Source organism: Anomaloglossus baeobatrachus, chromosome 1, assembly GCF_048569485.1.
Source record: "Anomaloglossus baeobatrachus isolate aAnoBae1 chromosome 1, aAnoBae1.hap1, whole genome shotgun sequence".
In the NCBI taxonomy this organism is placed as follows: Eukaryota; Metazoa; Chordata; class Amphibia; order Anura; family Aromobatidae; genus Anomaloglossus; species Anomaloglossus baeobatrachus.
Genome location: NC_134353.1, coordinates 344,609,413 through 344,632,964, shown reverse-complemented (window position 1 = coordinate 344,632,964; position 23,552 = coordinate 344,609,413). Strand labels below are relative to the sequence as shown.

The 23,552-nt window shown below is 49.0% G+C and overlaps 1 protein-coding gene across 3 annotated transcripts in view; it reads left to right on the top strand.

Annotated features, from left to right (window-relative positions):
* Positions 1–23,552, top strand: part of CENPC (centromere protein C) — a 290,257-nt gene that overhangs the window by 59,104 nt on the left and 207,601 nt on the right. For 2 of the 3 annotated variants that reach the window (XM_075352389.1, XM_075352388.1), the window contains exons 8-9: positions 5,116–5,243; positions 6,013–6,082. In XM_075352389.1, coding sequence (XP_075208504.1) covers positions 5,116–5,243; positions 6,013–6,082 — 198 coding nt within the window. The remainder of the gene's footprint in view (positions 1–5,115; positions 5,244–6,012; positions 6,083–23,552) is intronic. The other variant, XM_075352390.1, reaches the window with a different exon arrangement.

Sequence of the window (23,552 nt, the reverse complement as noted above, 5' to 3'; positions counted from 1 at the left end):
ACCTGCAATATGGAATGAGTCCTGGGCCCAAACATTGGGGAACCATCTTATATATTCTGGATGACTAGACAAATGTCCAGGGTACGTCCAACATTGATATACAATAATGGAAGCGTAGCACGGTTAAGGTACTACTGTTCTGCGCTCAGTTGTCCTTTTCTAGTTTAGTTATCAGATTATTTGCCTATTCCTAGAATGTAACTATGTAAAAAAGCACAAAAGATGTACTCTTCGCCCAGTGGAAGAAGTCGGAGGCTTGTGGCATAGAGTGCTGAACATTCGTTCTGGAGTATACCACCGCCTCAGCAGTGTTTGTCTGGAAGCAAATCGAATTCTCCAGTATTCCATCTTGCCTGTATAGGAGCAACGGCTGATGATTTTAAAATCCAATGTATGCTTGGTAGGGTATCTTCTGTGAGTTCAACAGCCTAAAACTGTTGTATTGACTCACCAAAAAATAAAATTAACAAACTTTATGGGCTAGAAGACGACAAAGGAGCCACTGCAGGAGAAACTGTCATGGAACACTCAAAAATCCAGTGGACTGCAATGAAAAAGACTCACCGTTTTCCTTAGGGTTCTCTTGGAGAACCAGAGAAAACCAAAAGACAAACATGGGAAGCCTGGTTTCTGGCCAGAGGAGTCTATTTGTGATTCTCAGCAAAATTCTTGCTATAGAGGTAAAAAGACAAACAAATAAAAAACCACAGTATCCCTGGGGAAGAAACACTTGCCAATAAAGTAGTCTAAAAATAAAATAAAAAAGCCCATATAAAGGGGAATGTAATCAATGGACTGCAGGCATAATCCTGTAATATACCAAAGATGTAGGCCTCCTGGGTGTCCATTGGGACAGCTCACCAAACATCATAGATCCCTAGCAAAATGATAGTTGGTCAACGTCTAGAAGACAGGCCCTGATGAAAAGGAGTAGTCTGTGAGGAACACAAAGTGACAAAAATAAGATGGAGAAAACACTGTTTAGTACTCTAATCCAGATCTTCAGATTTCTAGAAGATGCTAGGATAAGGTGCAGACCACCCTAGGGCTGAGGGTGAAAGCAGAGCGTAAGAATTGTGCCATCTGTCGCAGTGAGGTCTTTTTTAGGCTTGAGGCACAGATGCATACATTCCTGACAAAGTGGTGCTGTATGTGTGAGGGTTGAAGATCTGAGGATCCTTAGAAAGGAGAACACACTAGAAACTTCAAGCATAATGAGGATCTGAGATGTCGGACGGCACGGTGGCTCAGTGGTTAGCACTGCAGTCTTGCAGTACTGGGGTCCTGGGTTCAAATCCCACCAAGGACAACATCTGCAAGGAGTTTGTATGTTCTCCCCGTGTTCGCATGGGTTTCCTCTGGGTACTCCGGTTTCCTTCCACACTCGAAAGACATACTGATAGGGACTCTAGATTGTGAGCCCCAATTGGGACAGTGTTGCCAATGTATGTAAAGCGCTGTGGAATTAATAGCGCTATATAAATGAATAAAATTATTATAATTATGTCCAGATAATAGGGTTCTGTCCCGGTGTCAAATCTGTGTGGGGAAAAAAACAAAAAAAAAAAGACACTGAAAAAAAGAGAAATCCAAAATGACTGAACGATCTATCGACTGTAAACAAATTAGTGACTTGAGTTTCTGTTGAGTGTTATTTGATCAGAGGAATCTGAATGGGATTTATCCTCTTATCTAGGTAGCCTTGTTAAGCTGGTGTCACACTAAGCGACAGCGACAACGACGTCGCTGTTACGTCACCATTTTCGGTGACGTAACAGCGACCTTGTAAGTCGCAGTTATGATCGCTGCTTAGCTGTCAAACACAGCAGAAGCAGCGATCATAACGTCGCTGTGCTACATGTGCAGAGAGCAGGGAGCCGCGCTTAGCGCTGGCTCCTTGCTCTCCTAGGTACAGTACACATCGGATTAATTAACCCGATGTGTGCTGCAGCTACATGTCACAGTGCTGAGAGCAGGGAGCCGCGCACACTGCTTAGCGCTGGCTCCTTGCTCTCCTTGCTACAGTACACATCGGGTTAATTACCCGATGTGTACTGCAGCCACATGTGCACAGAGCAGGAGCCGGCACTGGCAGCAAGGGCGGAGGCCGGTAACGAAGGTAAATATCGGGTAACCAGGGAAAGGTCTTGCCTTGGTTACCCGATGTTTACGCTGGTTACAGCTTACCGCAGCTGCCAGACGCCGGCTCCTGCTCCCTGCTCGCTTCATTTCGTCGCTCTCTCGCTGTCACACACAGCGATGTGTGCTTCACAGCGGGAGAGTGACGACCAAAAAATGAAGCTGGACATTCAGCAACAACCGGCGACCTCACAGCAGGGGCCAGGTCGTTGCTGGATGTCACACACAGCGACAGCGACGGGACGTCGCTGCAACGTCACAGAAAATGGTGACGTAGCAGCGACGTCGTTGTCGTCGTCGTTATGTGTGACACCAGCTTTAAAGCCTTTTATTACTGTCGGGGATTTCTGCAAGAGGATTGACTCCAGCTTGCGGATAGACAACGCTGTGAAAATGTGCCATACCAAGAGGCCTCTGATGGTACCCCTGACTCTCAGTAGGTAGCTGTCAGAGAACTGCCTGTTTTGGTAGTGCGATATTCTCCCTTAATGGTTCTGTTTTTTTTTTTGGACTGATTTTTCCTGAGGAAGTGGGCAGGGTAGAGTCTGGTTCTACTGTGTGATAAGCACTGAGGGGTTTGTTTGCTGGACGAACTCACTAGGACTCACTGGTCTGAGAACCATCGGCTTCGTTTGATAGAAAAAGAAATGTTGGCAAATCTTTGATCACTTCCCAGGCGGGGAGTCACACCAACTAGCAGAGTACTGCCTCGCTTACTTGCACGACATGTCATACTGAGAAGTTTCTGCGTGTTGCTGTGACTTCTTTTTAGAAAGAGGTTAGAATATGGCCTGGTACATTTGCACAATACACCATACTGAGAGATCTCTGTCCTGATGATCCAATTTCAGGCTGGGACGTGATCAGAACTATCCTGGTCAGCATTTTACAATATACAGTACTGCGAGAACTTTGCTAGATGGTCTGGCTACTCTGGGAAGTGGCTTGAGTATCCTTTGGTACACTTGCGTTGCATGATATGACTTAAGATGTGATGGGTGGTGTGAATTCTCTGGGAAGTGGTCAGAAAATTATCAGGTCTGCTTAAGCGATACTCAATACTGAGGCAACTCTGGCCACGTCCCTTGTTGTCAGATCTAGCAGATCTGAAAATGGTGAAAATTGTTTTTTTTTTTTTTTCAAATCTGCTGTATTTTTTTTAATGAATATTTACTTAAATAAATGTTCTAATTCTCCCATACGATGTGATACCTAGTAACTATACGTTGTTAAAACTTTTTGCTACCAGGTATTTTGGACATTTTTAAACCTTTTTGTAGCCAGTACAAGTATCACATGTTGACAATGGCTCTTTAGGTACAAAAGGTTGGGGATCACGGTTCCAGAGGGTCAATAAAGTCATCCCCTCTTTGTGACTGAAAGAAACCTTAACTCTAGCCTAGCTCTACTAGAATGCAAGGCCTCCAACTCCAGTGACTCCTCAGTGTTAGGGACTTCCTCCTGCCCATGTCTTTCCCTTTGTTGAGAGGTTGCCTTACCTTGGGGATTTTTAATTCATATATGCATGGCTCCTATGTCACAGAGATGGCGTAAGAGGGTAGCAAGACACTATTCTTCCTTCCTTCCTTCCATCAGGTTTTCTCTTATTCCTCCCTGTCACCACAAAGAAGGTACCGGAGATAATTGGGAGGGGGGCACAGATTTTGTCCCTCTCTCCCTCACTTCCTTGCAGATTCAGCAAAATGGCTGCCATTCTTCTAAACTGTAAAGGGCCATAAAAATTTACTATGAAAAATAAAAAATTTGCATCACCTGTACTGTCCTTGTGGCATCTTCAGATCGACACCACTTGCATTGAAATCCCATGTGCAAGGCTGCAAAGCCATCATGTCACAGCGTGCACCATGACCTTGCGCTGGCATGCACAGAATCCTCCTGGGCTTCATTTAAAGCCAGATGTCTTTGGCCTGCATGGAAGGCCCAGGGATTTCAGCGTGAGTGGTGGGCTCTAAAGATATGGAATGGGGTCTGAAGAGACCCCAGAGCAAAATAAGTTCATTAAATTTGTGGAGAATAACTGCGCCACGAATTGAATTTCCTTGGAAAATCTGTGTGAACGAGTGAATTTTGCCTGATCTGCTCATCTCTATACAATAGTTATATAATGAGACCAGTGTATCAATATAGAAAAATGACAAAAATGTTTTTTTCTTAAATATTTATTTACACTTCATCTCAAATTTTGCTTTCTCTTTCTTTATGCTTGATCAATCCCATGATTCATTGGTTTGTTCTGACTTTAGCTGCCTATGTCTACTGAGACTATGATTTTCTTCCCCAATGTTTTTTTTTTTAATAGAATGGCTGATTTGTCATGTTGCTTAACCATTTTTGTTTATTAAAAAAGAATTCTAAGAGTACATGGGTTTTAAGGGGATGATTCTAGAACGTGTTCCATGAAATGTGTTATTGCCGCCTTACTGCCTCTATTCATGTGGGGTTTATTTTAATTACATTTATATATAAGCAACTTCTATTTCATCCTAAGTGTTTGCATCGGGGTATCATTGCACAAAAATTGATGAATTAGCTGAAAACCTCCAGATAATAAAAACCTTGCTTATTTTGTCAAGCAGTCTCTTAGAGGACAGAAAAATCTAGTTTAAAAATGTCTCAAACTCCACAATTTAGTCAAAATAAAAAAAAAGTCTTAAGACTTTTATTCCAAAAAAGTCCCATAGAGGATGATGAATCGGGGACTTTTTACTTGACATTGTTGTTAGAAAAGCTAGCACAAACACCATAGAGTTTGAAAAACGTACTTTACAAATGTGTACAGGACTTTAAGGGAACCGGTCACCGGATTTTGGCCTTCTAAACTAAAACTAGCACAGGCGCTGCTTAAGGTGCTAGTTTTAGTTTAGAAGGCTAAAATCTGGTGACAGGTTCCCTTTAAATGTATATAGTATGTGCTCTTGTGCAGGTGTTTTAACTACAATTATTTCTTAAATACAGACCCAAGTATACCTTTGTGATGGAGGAAGACAGAGGCTCCAGTTCAAGTGGCTGGGTCTCTCCTTTTAAGAATAAACTGGTTTCGCGATTTTCTACACCTGTGGAAGTTAAAAAGGCTCCAACTCCTAGTAAGACAATGAAATCACAGCTTTATGGGTTGAAGGGATTTTCTGACTATTTTTTTTTTAAAAAGTATTGGAACCTTCTTTTTTCCATTTCATCATTTAATGAAAGCTCTTTTATATTTTATTTGTTTAGAACGGATGTTAAAATTTTAACGCTTAAAGTATTAATACCTTTAGGTCCTGTGCGCACACTGCGGGTTTTGCTGCATGAATTGCTGCAGAAAATGTTCATAACCTTTCTGCAGTCATTCCTCAGCAAAACCTATGGTAAAAAAAAAAAAAAAGTGTGCACACACAGTTTTTTTTCCCCTACAGGTTTGCTGCAGAATTTCTGGAGCAAAAAGACTGTGCATGTCACTTCTTTTCCGCAGGTACCTGTGTTTTTTGCCATAGATAATGGTAAAAAAAAACCGCAGGGAACCACCGGCGGCCAAACCCACAACAAACCGAGGTAAAACCACATGCGGTTTTCGGCTGCAGTCTGCTACGTTTTTTGCTGCGTGTGCGGTAATCTTTCAGAGGGTGTGCAATTTTCTTAAGAAAATTCCATTTTCTAGTGCGCACATAGCCTTACTTAGCTTTACACTGCAATTTTTTTGTGGTTTTTGCCAAAAACATGTTAGTCTCTTAAATTGTAGTCTGCATCTGCTTTTACTTTTTGTTTATTTTTTCATTATTGTGATAAGTTTTGTTGTTTTAGTAATTGTTTTTTTTTATTTTTACATTTTGTACTCTATTTAATTACAACTTTAATTCTTGATTGTCTTTCAAGGTAAAGCAAGTGGTATCAAAACTACCCGTATTCAGCAAGAGACATCTAAAAATAAGAAATCAGTTGAAAGGTTAGTATAGCATGGTCTTCTGATTTATGTAAAATTTTGGTTCTAAAATGAATTGGTCAGCAGGTTTTTGCTTTGTAATCTGAAAGCAGTTGACAGAGACACTAGTTTCTAGTGATGTATCAGTTTACTAGGTTCAGCAGTTATGATAGCATCTGTCTTTTCTTTGTCGCTCCATTGGGAGACCCAGACAATTGGGTGTATAGGCTATGCCTCCGGAGGCCGCACAAAGTATTACACTAAAAGTGTAAAGCCCCTCCCCTTCTGCCTATACACCCCCCGTGCTCCCACGGGCTCCTCAGTTTTTATGCTTTGTGCGAAGGAGGCAGACATGCACGCACAGCTCCACTGATTGGTCAGCAGCAGCTGCTGACTATGTCGGATGGAAGAAAAGTGGGCCCATATAGGGCCCCCAGCATGCTCCCTTCTCACCCCACTCTTGTCGGCGGTGTTGTTAAGGTTGAGGTATCCATTGCGGGTATGGAGGCTGGAGCCCACATGCTGTTTTCCTTCCCCATCCCCCTTAGGGCTCTGGGTGAAGTGGGATCCTATCGGTCTCCAGGCACTGGGACCGTGCTTCATCCACAACTCCAGAGGAGCCTGCTGGATAGGAGCCGGGTATCGTTCAGGGACATGGCCCTGCTACTTGGAGGTACTCTGTGTCCCCGTGGGGACCGCGCACAGCAACACTCCAGCATTGCTGGGTGTGCTAGTGCACCGGGGACCGCGGCGCTGACCGGGTTAAATGTGCCATTACACACTCAGCGTCGCTGAGTGTGTTTGTGTATGGGGACTACCGCGCTGACCGCCGCTGCCATGGTTAACACTGCGGCGCGGCTGGGACTTGTAGTGCGCCGGGGACTTCCACGCCGGCCGCGCTTATACGGCGGCCGCGCTTATTACTCGAGTCCCCGGCTTTTGCGGCCTAGTCTTTTTTTTCCTCCCGCCCCCAGCCCTGACAGGCAGGGGAAGGGCGGGACGCTGTACAGACGAGCAGCAATGAGGGCTGGAGCATGCTTTGCATACTCCATCCCCCTCACTGTGCACAGTGGGGCACCAGTTCCCGCACTTTCTGAGTCACGCCCACGGCTCCCTCCTCTCCTCAGGACGCCGGCAGCCATTCCTGTCAGCTCCTCGGACGCTGCAGAGGGGGACAAATTCTGGGAGACCCAGGCAGGGATTCTGGTGGCCTCACAACCGCTTTAAGCGGGTGGTAAGCAGCACCTGTGGTGCTAGCCCCATTGTGCAGAAGTGTAATTATAAATTATATGTTTATGGTATATACTTTACACTGTATGGTGCACAGTTGATTCTGGCTATATACCCTATTGTGTTGCTCAGGGAAGACAATAGCATGGCGCCCACAAAAGGCAGGGGTGCCAAAACACAGGCTTACTATGCTGCCTGCGCCGCATGTACGACGCCGCTACCGGCAGGTTCCACTGACCCTCATTGTGTGCTCTGCTCGGCCCCTGCTGCACTTACTCAGCCGGAGCCTCTGCTAAGAGGGGCCCAGGGGAAGCCACCTGCTGACACTATCCAGGTGACAGGGACGGAGTTTGCAGTCTTTACGGATAAACTCTCTGAAACTATGGCTAAGATACTAGAAGCCTTGCAGTCCAGACCGGTATCTCAGCACAGGGACACTGTTGAATCATTGTTCCCTGGCCCCCCTCAGTTGGACCAACAATGTCCCCCCGGGGTATCTCATAGATCCCGGGCTGGGGGCTCTGACACGGACCCCAGCCCCAGACCGACTAAGCGAGCTCGCTTGGAAATTCCCTCGACATCATCATATTGTTCAGGGTCTCAGCGGGGGGAATCTCTGGTTGATGACGCGGAGACAGCTGATCAGGATTCTGATCCTGACGCCGCTCTCAATCTAAATACTCCGGACGGGGACGCCATAGTGAACGATCTTATTGCGTCCATCAATCAAATGTTGGATATTTCTCCCTCAGCTCCTCCGGTGGAGGAGTCAGCTTCTCAGCAGGAGAAATTCCGTTTCAGGTTTCCCAAGCGTACACCGAGTATGTTTCTGGACCACTCTGATTTCAGAGAGACAGTCCAGAATCACCATGATTGTCCAGATAAGCGTTTTTCTAAGCGCCTTAAGGATACACGTTATCCCTTTCCCCCTGACGTGGTCAAAGGTTGGACTCAGTGTCCCAAGGTGGATCCTCCAATCTCCAGACTGGCGGCTAGATCCATACTTGCAGTGGAAGATGGGGCTTCACTCAAAGATGCCACTGACAGGCAGATGGAGCTCTTGTTGAAATCCATCTATGAAGCTATCGGCGCTTCTTTTGCCCCAGCATTCGCAGCCGTATGGGCGCTACAAGCTATATCAGCAGGTCAAGCGCAAATTGATGCAGCCACACGCACTTCCGCGCCGCAGGTGGCGTCCATAACCGCTCAGACGTCGGCATTTGCGTCTTACGCTATTAATGCTGTCCTGGACTCTGCGAGCCGTACGGCGGTTGCATCCGCCAATTCGGTGGTACTCCGCAGGGCCTTGTGGCTACGGGAATGGAAGACAGATTCTGCTTCCAAAAAGCGCTTAACCAGTTTGCCAATTTCTGGCGACCGATTGTTTGGCGAGCGTTTGGCTGAAATCATCAAACAATCCAAGGGAAAGGATACATCCTTACCCCAGCCCAAACCGAACATACCCCAACAGAGGAGGGGGCAGTCGAGGTTTCGGTCCTTTCGGGGCGCGGGCAGGTCCCAATTCTCCTCGTCCAAAAGGCCTCAGAAAGATCAAAGGAATTCTGATTCATGGCGGTCTAAGTCACGTCCTAAAAAGACCACCGGAGGTGCCGCTACCAAAGCGGCTTCCTCATGACTTTCGGCCTCCTCAATCCGCATCCTCGGTCGGTGGCAGGCTCTCTCGCTTTTGCGACACCTGGCTGCCACGGGTAAAAGACCGTTGGGTGAGAGACATTCTGTCTCACGGTTACAAGATAGAGTTCACCTCTCGTCCCCCGACTCGATTCTTCAGGTCATCCCCGCCTCCCGAGCGAGCCGTGGCTCTTCTGCAGGCGCTGAGCACTCTGAAGGCAGAAGGAGTGGTGGTCCCTGTTCCTCTTCAGCAACAGGGTCACGGTTTTTACTCCAACCTGTTTGTGGTCCCAAAGAAGGACGGGTCTTTCCGTCCTGTCCTGGACCTGAAACTGCTCAACAAACACGTAAAGACCAGGCGGTTCCGGATGGAATCCCTCCGCTCCGTCATCGCCTCAATGTCCCAAGGAGATTTCCTTGCATCGATCGATATTAACGATGCTTATCTCCACGTACCGATTGCTCCAGAGCACCAGCGCTTCTTGCGCTTCGCCATAGGAGACGAACACCTGCAGTTCGTGGCACTGCCGTTCGGCCTGGCAACAGCCCCACGGGTTTTCACCAAGGTTATGGCTACTGTAGTAGCGGTCCTCCACTCTCAGGGTCACTCGGTGATCCCTTACTTGGACGATCTGCTGATCAAGGCACCCTCTCAAGAGGCATGCCAACACAGCCTCGACGCTACTCTGGAGACTCTCCAGAGTTTCGGGTGGCTCATCAATTTTCCAAAGTCAAATCTGACACCGGCCCAATCGCTGACATATCTTGGCATGGAGTTTCATACCCTCTCAGCGATAGTGAAGCTTCCGCTGATCAAGCAGTGTTCACTACAGAAAGGGGTACAATCTCTCCTTCAAGGTCAGGCACACCCCTTGAGGCGCCTCATGCACTTCCTGGGGAAGATGGTGGCAGCAATGGAGGCAGTCCCTTTCGCGCAGTTTCACCTGCGTCCTCTTCAATGGGACATCCTACGCAAATGGGACAGGAAGCCGACGTCCCTCGACAGGAACGTCTCTCTCAGGCGACCAAAGCTTCCCTTCGGTGGTGGCTTCTTCCCACTTCATTATCGAAGGGGAAATCCTTCCTGCCCCCATCCTGGGAGGTGGTCACGACGGACGCGAGTCTGTCAGGGTGGGGAGCGGTTTTTCTCCACCACAGGGCTCGGGGTACGTGGACCCAGCAAGAGTCCTCACTTCAGATCAATGTTCTGGAAATACGGGCAGTGTACCTTGCCCTGAAAGCGTTCCAGCAGTGGCTGGAAGGCAAGCAGATCCGAATTCAGTCGGACAATTCCACAGCGGTGGCATACATCAACCACCAAGGCGGCACACGCAGTCGGCAAGCCTTCCAGGAAGTCCGGCGGATTTTGATGTGGGTGGAAGCCACGGCTTCCACCATCTCTGCAGTTCACATCCCAGGCGTGGAAAACTGGGAAGCAGATTATCTCAGTCGCCAGGGCATGGACGCAGGGGAATGGTCCCTTCACCCGGACGTGTTTCAGGAGATCTGTTGCCGCTGGGGGGTGCCGGACGTCGACCTCATGGCGTCCTGGCACAACAACAAGGTACCGATGTTCATGGCACGGTCTCAAGATCCCAGAGCTATGGCGGCAGACGCCTTAGTTCAGGATTGGTCGCAGTTTCAGCTCCCTTATGTGTTTCCTCCGCTGGCACTGTTGCCCAGAGTGTTACGCAAGATCAGGGCCGACTGCCGCCGCGTCATCCTCGTCGCTCCAGACTGGCCGAGGAGGTCGTGGTACCCGGATCTGTGGCATCTCACGGTCGGCCAACCGTGGGCACTACCAGACCGACCAGACTTGCTGTCTCAAGGGCCGTTTTTCCATCTGAATTCTGCGGCCCTCAACCTGACTGTGTGGCCATTGAGTCCTGGATCCTAGCGTCTTCAGGATTATCTCAAGAGGTCATTGCCACTATGAGACAGGCTAGGAAACCAACGTCCGCCAAGATCTACCACAGGACGTGGAAAATTTTCCTGTCATGGTGCTCTGCTCAGGGTTTTTCTCCCTGGCCTTTTGCCTTGCCCACTTTTCTGTCCTTCCTTCAATCTGGACTGGAAAAGGGTTTGTCGCTCGGCTCCCTTAAGGGACAAGTTTCAGCGCTCTCTGTGTTTTTCCAGAAGCGCCTAACCAGACTTCCACAGGTACGCACGTTCCTGCAGGGGGTTTGTCACAACGTTCCTCCTTACAAGCGGCCGTTAGAACCCTGGGATCTGAACAGGGTGCTGATGGTTCTTCAGAAACCACCATTCGAGCCAATGAGGGATATTTCTCTCTCACGCCTTTCGCAGAAAGTGGTTTTCCTAGTAGCAGTCACTTCTCTTCGGAGAGTGTCTGAGCTAGCAGCGTTGTCGTGCAAGGCCCCTTTCCTGGTGTTTCACCAGGACAAGGTGGTTCTGCGTCCGGTTCCGGAATTTCTCCCCAAGGTGGTATCCCCCTTTCATCTCAATCAGGATATCTCCTTACCCTCTTTTTGTCCTCATCCAGTTCACCAATGTGAAAAGGATTTGCACTTGTTAGATCTGGTGAGAGCACTCAGACTCTACATTTCTCGTACGGCGCCCCTGCGCCGCTCGGATGCACTCTTTGTCCTTGTCGCTGGCCAGCGTAAAGGGTCACAGGCTTCCAAATCAACCCTGGCTCGGTGGATCAAGGAGCCAATTCTCGAAGCTTACCGTTCTGCTGGGCTTCCGGTTCCCTCAGGGCTGAAGGCCCATTCTACCAGAGCCGTGGGCGCGTCCTGGGCTTTGAGGCACCAGGCTACGGCTCAGCAGGTGTGTCAGGCGGCTACCTGGTCGAGCCTGCACACTTTCACGAAACACTATCAGGTGCATACCTATGCTTCGGCGGATGCCAGCCTAGGTAGACGAGTCCTTCAGGCGGCGGTTGCCCACCTGTAGGAAGGGGCTGTTTTACGGCTCTATTACGAGGTATTATTTTACCCACCCAGGGACTGCTTTTGGACGTCCCAATTGTCTGGGTCTCCCAATGGAGCGACAAAGAAGAAGGGAATTTTGTTTACTTACCGTAAATTCCTTTTCTTCTAGCTCCAATTGGGAGACCCAGCACCCGCCCCTGTTTTTTTGTGTACACATGTTGTTCATGTTGAATGGTTTCAGTTCTCCGATATTCCTTCGGATTGAATTTACTTTAAACCAGTTTATAATTTTTTTCCTCCTTCTTGCTTTTGCACCAAAACTGAGGAGCCCGTGGGAGCACGGGGGTTGTATAGGCAGAAGGGGAGGGGCTTTACACTTTTAGTGTAATACTTTGTGCGGCCTCCGGAGGCATAGCCTATACACCCAATTGTCTGGGTCTCCCAATTGGAGCTAGAAGAAAAGGAATTTACGGTAAGTAAACAAAATTCCCTTCTTCTGTAGCAGATTTAGCAGAACTCAGAATGTTGAGCCTTGTGTAATACCCTCCCCACATTGATTGGCAGCTTTCTGTGCACATTCTATACTGACAGCTTCTAATCAGTGGTCGGGGTGCCTTTGGACTATCTCCTACACAAAAAAAAAGTTTGTTTTTGAAACTGCAAAACACCGCATAGTAAGTGATACAACTCTAGAGTCTGAGTCTCCGCCCCTTCATCATGCTGTCTTAGGTTACATAGCAAAAACATGGTGATGGGTTTCCTTTAACAGCACATGTGAAAAGTATCACTTTATAAAATTAGTGGAATTAGACATGCATATTTCTTGAAAGCAGGCAACCTAAACAAGACCAAAGCCCCACCTCGTAGTGCACTATCACAATTACTTTTATGCAGCACTGCGACAAACAAGATCAAAAACAGATTGTTTGTTTGTTACATACCGGTGCATGAAGGGTTAATTACTGCCAGCTACTGCGGTGAGCCGGAGACTATCCCTGCACATGTCTGCTGATTGAACAGCAGACCTGTGAGGCTTACAGGTGCGGTGGATCCGCGATCCACTTGCATTTGTTAACCCCTTAGATTGCACTGTCAAAATGTATCAATGCAAATTAAATGGCCATAGCGGGGAAATCATCTTTCTCCGCCACCATCGAAGGCCCCGTGACGCCATCACGGGAAGCCGATGGTTGCCATATTAGTGACGGGCTCATGTGAAGCTATCATGACGTAGTTCCTGTTACAGCCGACAGCGGCGGCTGTAACAAGAACGCAGCAATTCCACTGATCAGCTCGGTCAGCTGAAAAATAAAAAAGCTATACCTATCAGAATAAAGCAATGCAAAAAGTGTTTTGTTTTTTTTTTTCTATAAGGCTGTGTGCACACAGTGCGTTTTTGATGCATATTTTGACACATCTGCGTGTCTATCTTTGACTTTGCTAGCGTAGCTGACATTGAGAATTCTGAAGTGCTGTGCGCACATTGCTTCATTTTTCCTTGCTAATTTGGTGCAGAAAATAATTTGCAGCATGTCAATTGTTGGGGCGATTTTGCCTGCGTTTTTAGCCCTTCCAGCCATTGACTTCTTTAAGAAAAAAACATCACAGAAAAATGCATGAGATTTTTTGCTGCGTTTTTCTGCCAGAAGGAGCAGATTTGATTCAGAAAATTTCTGCACCAAATCTGCAACTTGCACACATAGCCTTAATCTGATTTTAGTGTCTAAAAACACAAAAACCAACATGAATTTTGTATCACCGTAATAATACTGATTCGAAAACTAAAGGTGACTTATCAATTTTACCGCACAATAAATGGCGTAAAATTAGAAGCAACTTTTGAACGGGTGTTGATTTGTTAATTTCCTCCTAAATATTGCAAATAAGGCTTTATGCTACTCTGAGCACTTATATTGTGACTTCCATCTAAATTTCTGAAAAATTTGATTCAATTGAATCTCCCATCTGTCTTGTAGGCATTCACAAAAGCACGTTCATGCAGTTTTGTGCCGCATTAAAAAGGCAGACTGTGGTCTCCATTTACCCCCTGTTCTGCAGTGTAACTCTGCCTGTCTCATTATAGTGAATGGATCCAATTCATCTGAAATCACGTATTTTAGAGATTTTGGATGGAAACTCTAGACTACCGTATTTTTCGGACTATAAGACGCACCGGACTATAAGACGCACCCTGGTTTTAGAGGAGGAAAATTAGGAAAATAAAACTTAAAGCAAAAAAATGTGGTCATGACACACTGTTATGGGGCGAGGATCTGCTGCTGACACTGTTATAGGGGTAATGTCCCCAAATTCTCTACTGAGGTACCCCATCCTGGTAATGATCCTCCTGCCTTGTATATGATCCTGCTATAAACCCCCATCCTGCTCATATACCCCCATCCTATTGATATACTCCCCATCCATCCTGCTCATATTCCCCCATCCATCCTGCTAATATTCCCCCATCCATTCTGTTCATATACCCCCCATCCATCCTGCTCATATACTCCCATCCTGCTATATGCCCCCATCGTGCTCATATACCATCCTGATATATGGCCTGTATCTTATAGCACAGAGAAAAAAACTAAACGTTTATACTCACCTTTTCCTCACTCCCTGCAGCACCGATCATCTTCCTCTCTGCGCCACTGACTTGTGTGTGTGGAGCCGTTCCCCTCCAGCATCGCGATGTCTTCCTGTCTGTGCCGATGAGCTGATCAGCAGAGATCAGCTGACCGGCACAGACAGGAAGACATCGCGTGCTGCAGGGGGATGGCTCCACACACGGGGCCGGGTGAGTACAGTGATTCGCTGCACCCCGCACTGAAGGTGACGCGTGGGGGGCAGTGAATACAGCTGCACATGATCACTCCAGGCTGTAATTGCCAGGGGTGATCATGCGGACTGGCTCTTTACTATGCGCGCGTCCCCGCTCGTCCTCCCGCCCACCTGTCAGCGCCGGCTTCTGCGCTGAGAAATGGGCAGGAGGATGGGTGTGCATATGTAATGAGCGGGCCCACGTGGTCACAGCAGGCTGCTACAGCCTGTTCGTGACCCCGATGACCCGCTCCACCGCAGCACCCTCATTCCCGGCCGCAGCCCTATAGTCAGACCATAAGACGCACCCCCAACTTTCCCCCAACATTTGGGGGGAAAAAAGTGCATCTTATCGTCCGAAAAATACAGTAGTTGAACAGACTCCTCTCTCTCCCTTCCTTTACCCTCGAGTGATGACACATGCATTTTTTTATGTCAAAAAAAGTTGTTTTTGCAAAAATTGTGGAAAAACAGCACGATGGGGTCTTGCACACAACCAGTATAGACTCGATAACAGCTGCCACAAGGTCCACGAGCCCTGAGGATGAAGGAAATCATTAAAGAGCTTGGAAGAGAGTGGATCAATCTGTGCTGCTGTGAGTGAAATGAAGGTCTTACCTTGGGGATTTTTAATTCGTATATGCATGGCTCCTATGTCACAGAGATCGCGTAAGAGGGTAGCAAGACACTATTCTTCGCTTTTTTCCATCAGGTTTTCTCTTATTCCTCCCTGTCACGACAAAGAAGGTACCGGAGATAATTTGGGGGGCCACAGATCTTGCCCCTCTCCCCCTCACTTCCTTGCAGATTCAGCAAAATGACTGCGATTCTTCTAAACTGTAAAGGGCCATATAAATATATTATGAAAAATAAAAAATTTGCATCACCTGTACTGTCCTTGTGGCATCTTCAGATCGACACCACTTGCACTGAAATCCCATGTGCAAGGCTGCAAAGCCATCATGTCACAGCGTGCGCCATGACCTTGCGCTGGCATGCACAGAATCCTCCTGGGCTTCATTTAAAGCCAGAAGTCTTTGGCCTGCATGGAAGGCCCAGGGATTTCAGCGTGATTGGTGGGCTCTAAAGATGTGGCAAGGATCAGCTGGGTGACTGTGGAGTGGAGAGGGTAGCACTGATGTGAGTATGCGGCAATCACGGCGCCGATAGTAAAGAGTGGAGGGACTGAAGAGGTGAGCGAGAGGCAGTTTTAAGAATTTTCCATGCATGTGTATTTATTTATATTCTATAATTTCTTATGCTGATTATGGAATGGGGTCTGAAGAGACCCCAGAGCAAAATAAGTTTATTAAATTTGTGGAGAATAACTGCGCCACAAATTGAATTTCCTAGGAAAATCTGTGTGAACGGGTGAATGTTGCCTGAGCTGCTCATCTCTATACAATAGTTATATAATGAGACCAGTGCATCTATATAGAAAAATGACAAATGTTTTTTTTTAAATATTTTACACTTCTCAAATGTTGCTTTCTCTTTCTTTATGCTTAATCAATCCCATGATTCATTAACACAGCACCACTTGGTTTGTTCTGACTTTAGCTGCCTATGTCTACTGAGACTATGATTTTCTTCCCCAATGTTTTTTTTTTAATAGGATAGCTGAATTGTCATGTTGCTTAACCATTTTTTTTTTTATTAAAAAAACAATTATAAGAGTACATGGGTTTTAAGGGGATGATTCTAGAACGTGTTCTATGAAGTGTTATTGCTGCCTTACTGCCTCTATTCATGTGGGGTTTATTTTAATTACATTTATATATAAGCAACTTCTATTTCATCCTAAAGTGTTTGCATCGGGGTACCATTGCACAAAAATTGATGAATTAGCTGAAAACCTTCAGATAATGAAAACCTTGCTTATATTGTCAAGCAGTCTCTTAGAGGACAGAAAAATGTAGTGGAAAAATGTCTCAAACTCCACAATTCAGTCAAAATAAAAAAAAGTCTTAAGGCTGTGTGCACACGTTGCGTTTTTTACCGCGGAAACGCTGCGTTTTGAACCGCAGCGTTTCAGTGGCAAATTGCATGCGTTCAGCTTTCCCAGCAAAGTGTATGGGAAAGCTGAAAAATCAGTGCACACGCTGCGTTTCTGAACGCAGCGTTTTTGATGCCAAAAATCGGTGCGGAAAGAAAAGCAGCATGTCACTTCTTTTGTGCGGTGTGGCTGCGTTCTCTCCCCCATTAAATCAATGATGCGGGTCAGAACGCAGCTACACCGCAGTTCGCTGCTTTTTTGTTGCGGTCCGCGGCCTTTGTCGGCACGCCAGAACGCAGGCATTTACCTGGAAGTGAGGTCAAGAGGTTTCCTGTTGACTTCACTTCCTGGCAAAGTCCAGGAAAGCCCCCGGGGTCGTCAAAGTGCCCGCCCCGACCCCGACCCCCCTCCCGAAAATCCAACATGGCCGTGCACACAGTAGCGCACCGGCCGCCCTGCTCCTATGATTTCTGTCGCATGTGCAATAACACATGCGACAGAAAACTGTTCCCCAGGCCCTGCCCGGTCACCCCCTATTCCCTCCGGTATTCCCCCTCACTTGTCCGGTCGCAGCGCTGATCCCCCGCGGCCCCCTCCTCCTTCACAGCAGACGCCGGCCGGTCACATGAGCAGAGCAGCTGACAGCCAGCACTGTGTTCAGTGTGAGCTGTGCTGGCTGCTCGGCACTCTGCAGCTGTGACCCGGGGAGAGGGGGTGCAGATTCTTTGCACCCACTCTCCTCAAATGGAGGGTCTGCCCTCCTAGAAAATGGGGGATACGTTCCCTGAACGTGCCCCCATATTCTAGAAGGTCCAGAGGCGACGTGGGACGTCCATATGGATTTCTGCGGACCCATTTTTTTCAAATGTTTTGATTAAATTAGAGAACAAGGGAATGATTTGGGGAGTGTTTTTTCTAATAAAAAATTTTTGGTCATTTTTTTTGCTTTTGTTTACTGTCAATTAGTTATGTCTGGTATCTAATAGACGCCGTGACATCACTAATTGCTGGGCTTGATGCCAGGTGACATTACACATCTGGTATCAACCCCATTTATTACCCCGTTTGCCAATGCACCAGGGCGCGGGATGAGTTGGGGCGAAGCGCCAGGATTGGCGCATCTAATGGATGCGCCACTTCTGGGGCGGCTGCGGCCTGCTATTTTTAGGCTGGGAAGAGTCCAATAACCATGGCTCTTCCCACCCTGAGAATACCAGACCCCAGCTGTCAGCTTCACCTTGGCTGGTGATCTAATTTGGGGGGACCCCACGTTATTTTTTTTTTTAATTCTTTATTTATAAATAAAAAAAAAAAAGCCTGGGGAGCCCTCCAAATTGATCACCAGCCAAGATGAAGCTGCCAGCTGTGGTTTGCAGGCTACAGCTGTCTGCTTTACCCTGACTGGCTATCAAAAATAGGGGGGACCCCACGCCATTTTTTTCATTGTTTTTTTTTTTTTTTTTTTTTTTATTGGATAAATACTAAGCTAGGCACCCTTTAGTGCCACATGAAAGGTACTAAAGGTGCCAGCTTAGAATATGCAGGCGGGGGTGGGACGTTATATATATTTGACATCCATTCATCCATTGACGCTTTTTAGGTTGTGTGCCCACAATCAGGGTTTGCAGCGTTATGGGCGCTGAGTGTTTTCCCTGCGTCCATAACGCTGCATTGTGCAGTAGAAGCACAGTGGAAGGATTTTTGGAGATCCCATGCCCACTGTGCTTCTTTTCTCCGCAGCATAAACTGACCGGTGGCGCAGCTTCCCGAGCCTCAGCATGTCAATTTATGCTGCAGAGACGAGAGTGTTCTCTGCAGGAAGAATAGAGCTAAAGTCCACAGCAGCCTGAACCCAAATCGTGGGCATGGGCAGCTGCGTTCTCCCGTGGACAACACTCACATCTCTGCAGGAAGGCTGACACTGTGTACTAGACGCCGTGTCGCTGGATCATGGCCACATAGCCTTAGGCCCCTTTCAAACGTCAGTGATTCTTGTACATTTGTGCTTTTTTTTAAACGTACCAGGATCACTGACATACGCAGACCCATTGTAATGAACGGGTCTGCTCACACGTCAGTGATTTTTCACTGCACGTGTCTCCGTGCAGCGTACCCGCGTGTGCGTGATTGCCGCACGGAGACATGTCCATTTTTTTCTGGCATCACTGATGTTCCACGGACCACGCAGTGGTGTGGTCCGTGAAACACGTGCCAGAAAAAAACGTGCTTTCTTTGTCGCTCCATTGGGAGACCCAGACAATTGGGTGTATAGCTACTGCCTCCGGAGGCCACACAAAGTATTACACTTTAAAAAGTGTAACCCCTCCCCTCTGCCTATACACCCTCCCGTGCATCACGGGCCCATCAGTTTTATGCTTTGTGTTGAAGGAGGCTGACATTCACACAATGCTCCACATTTTAGTCAGCAGCTGCTGATTATATCGGATGGAAGAAAAGAGGGCCCCCCACAGGGCTCCTGGCATGCTCCCTTCTCACCCCACTGAGTCGGCGGTGCTGTTAAGGTTGAGGTACACATTGCGGGTACACAGGCAGGAGCCACATGCCGTTTTCCTTCCCTATCCCTTAGGGGCTCTGGGTGAAGTGGGATCCTAACCGGTCATCCAGCCACTGGGACCGGGCTCCCTCCGCAGCCCCAGAGGGAATCTGCCGGACAGGAGACTGAGTATCGTCAGGGACATGGCCCTGCATCTACAGGTACTCTGTGTCCCCTTTGGGACGGTGCATGAAGCACCTTGGCCTCAGACGCTGCAGCGACTGCGGTGTGGTTTTTTTGACCGGGACTATCGCGCCGACCGTGCCTGTTTGCCGGCCGCGGTTTTTACTTTAGTCCCCGGCTTTTGCGGCCTAGTATATTACACTCCCGCCCCTGGGCCTGCCAGTCAGGGGGAAGGGCGGGACGGTCGGTATGACGCCGACGGTGAGGGCTGGAGCACACTTCGCTGTCCTCCTCCCCCCTCACTGTTCACTATTTGTGAGGGGGCACTTTTGTGGTTCCGCCCTCGGCTCCCTCCTCCCCTCGGAACGCCGGCAGCCATTGTTATATGGTCATTGCAAAGGCATGGCCCCTGGGGCACTCACTCAGCCGGAGCCTCCGGCACTGGTGGGACCCTCGGCTCAGGTGGTACCACTGGTTTCCACTGCACAGATGGCAGGGACAGAGTTTGCACATTTGACTGAGCAACTCTGAGTCGCTTTCACATTCCATGGCCCAGTCTATGAACAGAGGGGCTGCTAAGATACTGGAAGCTTTGCAGTCCAGACCGGTAACACAGAGCCAGGGCGCTGTGAGTTCATCGCTCCCAGGCCCCTCTGGGTCGGTACAACAAGGGGCTCCTGGGGTAACACCCAGATCCCACGGTGAGAACTCCGACACGGACCGCGGCCTCAGACAGGCTAACCGGGCTCGCTGGGAACCTTCCACGACTTCATCATGCTGTTCGGGGTCTCAGCTTGAGGACTCTCGGGAGAATGAAGCGGAGGTCGCAGCTCAGGGCTCTGAACCTGACGTTGCTCTCAATCTGGATACACCTGAAGGGGACGCCATAGTAAATGACCTTATAGCGTCCATCAACCAGGTGCTAGACCTCTCTTCCCCATCTTCTCCTATGGAGGAGTCGGCTTCACAGCGGGAGAAACACCAGTTTAGGTTTCCCAAATGTACACGGAGTGCGTTTTTTTCGATCACTCTAACTCCAGAGAGGCTGTCCAGAAGCACAGAACTTTCCGGACAAGCGCTTTACTAAGCGCCTTAATGACACACGTTACCCTTTCACCCCCTGACGTAGTTAAGGGTTGGGCTCAGTGTCACAAGGTGGATCCTCCAGTCTCCAGACTGGCGGCTAGATCCGTAGTATTAGTGGCAGATGGTTCATCTCTCATGGATGCCACTGACAGGCAAATAAAGCTTATGATGAAATCCATCTATGAAGCCATAGGCGCATCTTTTGCTCCGGCCTTCGCAGCCGTGAGGGCACTCCAAGCTATCTCAGCTTCTCTGGCTGAGATTAATGCGGTCGTCGACCGCCCCAAACCGCATCCTCGGTCGGTGGCAGGCTCTCCCGCTTTTGCGACGCCTGGTGGCCACATGTCCAAGACCGATGGGTGAGGGACATTCTGTCTCACGGTTACAGGATAGAGTTCAGCTCTCGTCCTCCGACTCGTTTTTTCAGAACATCTCCGCCCCCCGAGCGGACCGTTGCGCTTTTTCAGGCGGTGGACACTCTGAAAACAGAAGGAGTGGTGATCCCCGTTCCCCTTCAGGAACGCGGTTGCGGTTTTTACTCCAATCTGTTCGTGGTGCCAAAAAAGGACGGCTCATTCCGTCCCGTTTTGGACCTAAAATTGCTCAACAGACATGTGACAACCAGGAGGTTTCGCATGGAATCCCTCCGATCTGTCATCGCTTCGATGTCCCAAGGAGACTTCCTAGCATCAATCGACATCAAAGATGCCTATCTCCATGTGCCCATCGCTCAAGAGCATCAACGCTTCCTGCGTTTCGCCATCGGGGACGAACACCTTCAGTTTGTGTTACTGCCTTTCGGCCTGGCGACAGCCCCACGGGTCTTCACCAAGGTCATTGCATCCGTCGTAGCGATCCTTCACTCTCAGGGCCACTCGGTGATCCCTTACCTAGACGATCTCCTTGTCAAGGCACCCTCACGGGTGGCTTGTCAGCACAGCCTGACCGTTGCTCTGGAGACTCTCCAGAGGTTCGGGCGGATCATCAATTTTCCAAAGTCAAAATTGTCTCCGACCCAGTCACTGACGTACCTTGGAATGGAGTTTCATACTCTCTCAGCGATGGTCAAGCTGCCGCTGGACAAACAGCGGTCGCTGCAGACAGGGGTGCAATCCCTTCTTCAGGCACAGTCGCACCCCTTGAGGCGCCTCATGCACTTCCTGGGGAAGATGGTGGCAGCAATGGAGGCAGTTCCATTTGCACAATTTCACTCCAATGGGACATTCTCCGCAAATGGGACAAGAGGCCGACGTCCTTGGACAGGAACGTCTCTCTGTCTCTGGAAGCCAAGACCTCTCTTCAGTGGTGGCTTCTTCCCACTTCTCTGTCGAAAGGAAAATCCTTTCTGCCCCCATCCTGGGCTGTGGTCACGACGGACGCGAGCCTGTCAGGATGGGGAGCGGTTTTTCTCCACCACAAGGCTCAGGGAACCTGGACTCCGACAGAGTCTTCCCTTCAGATCAATGTTCTGGAGATAAGGGCAGTGTATCTAGCCCTCAAGGCGTTCCATCGGTGGCTCGAGGGCAGGCAGATCCGCATACAGTCGGACAACGCCACGGCGGTTGCGTACATCAACCACCAGGGCGGCACTCGCAGTCGTCAAGCCTTCCAAGAAGTCCGGCGGATTCTGCTGTGGGCGGAGGCCACAGCCTCCACCATCTCCGCGGTTCACATTCCGGGCGTAGAAAACTGGGAAGCAGACTTCCTCAGTCGCCAGGGCATGGACGCGGGGGAATGGTCTCTCCACCCGGACGTGCTTCAAGAGATCTGTTGCCGCTGGGGAATGCCGGACGTCGATCTCATGGCGTCTCGGCACAACAACAAGGTCCCGGCATTTATGGCACGGTCTCAGGACCACAGAGCTCTGGCGGCGGACGCCTTAGTTCAGGATTGGTCGCAGTTTCAACTGCCTTATGTATTCCCTCCTCTGGCAATGCTGCCCAGAGTGTTGCGCAAGATCAGGTCCGACTGCCGCCGCGCCATCCTCGTCGCTCCAGATTGGCCGAGGCGGTCGTGGTACCCGGATCTGTGGCATCTCACGGTGGGGCAACCGTGGGCGCTCCCAGACCGACCAGACTTGCTATCTCAAGGGCCATTTTTCCATCTGAATTCTGCGGCCCTCAACCTGACTGTGTGGCCATTGAGTCCTGGCTCCTAGCGTCCTCAGGGTTATCTCAAGATGTCATTGCCACTATGAGACAGGCCAGGAAGCCAACGTCAGCCAAGATCTATCACAGAACTTGGAGGATCTTCTTAGCCTGGTGCTCTGAGAGGGGGTTTATCCCCTGGCCGTTTGCCTTACCCAGGTTTCTTTCCTTCCTTCAATCGGGATTGGACAAGGGTTTGTCTCTCAGCTCTCTCAAAGGTCAAGTCTCGGCGCTTTCCGTGTTTTTTCAAAAGCGTCTAGCCAGGCTTCCGCAGGTACGCACGTTCCTGCAGGGAGTTTGCCACATAGTCCCACCTTACAAGCGTCCGCTGGAACCCTGGGATCTCAACATGGTTCTACGGGCTCTTCAAAAACCACCTTTTGAGCCGCTGCGGGATGTCTCTCTATCACGTCTTTCGCAGAAGGTGGCATTTCTAGTGGCGGTTACTTCACTCCGTAGAGTGTCAGAGCTTGCAGCGCTGTCATGCAAAGGCCCTTTCCTGGTATTTCACCAGGATAAGGTGGTTCTGCGTCCGGTCCCGGACTTTCTCCCTAAGGTGGTGTCCACTTTTCATCTCAATCAGGATATCTCCTTACCTTCATTTTGCCCTCATCCAGTTCACCAATGTGAAAAGGATTTGCATTTGTTAGATCTAGTGAGAGCACTCCGGATCTACGTGTCTCGCACGGCGCCCCTGCGCCGCTCTGATGCGCTCTTTGTCCTTGTCGCTGGCCAGCGTAAGGGGTCGCAGGCTTCCAAGTCTACCTTGGCTTGGTGGATCAAGGAACCGATTTTTGAAGCCTATCGTTCTTCTGGGCTTCCGATTCCTTCAGGGCTGAAAGCCCATTCTACCAGAGCCGTAGGTGCGTCCTGGGCATTGCGGCACCAGGCTACGGCTCAGCAGGTGTGTCAGGCGGCTACCTGGTCGAGTCTGCACACCTTCACGAAACACTATTAGGTGCATGCCTATGCTTCGGCAGATGCCAGCCTAGGTAGGCGAGTCCTTCAGGCG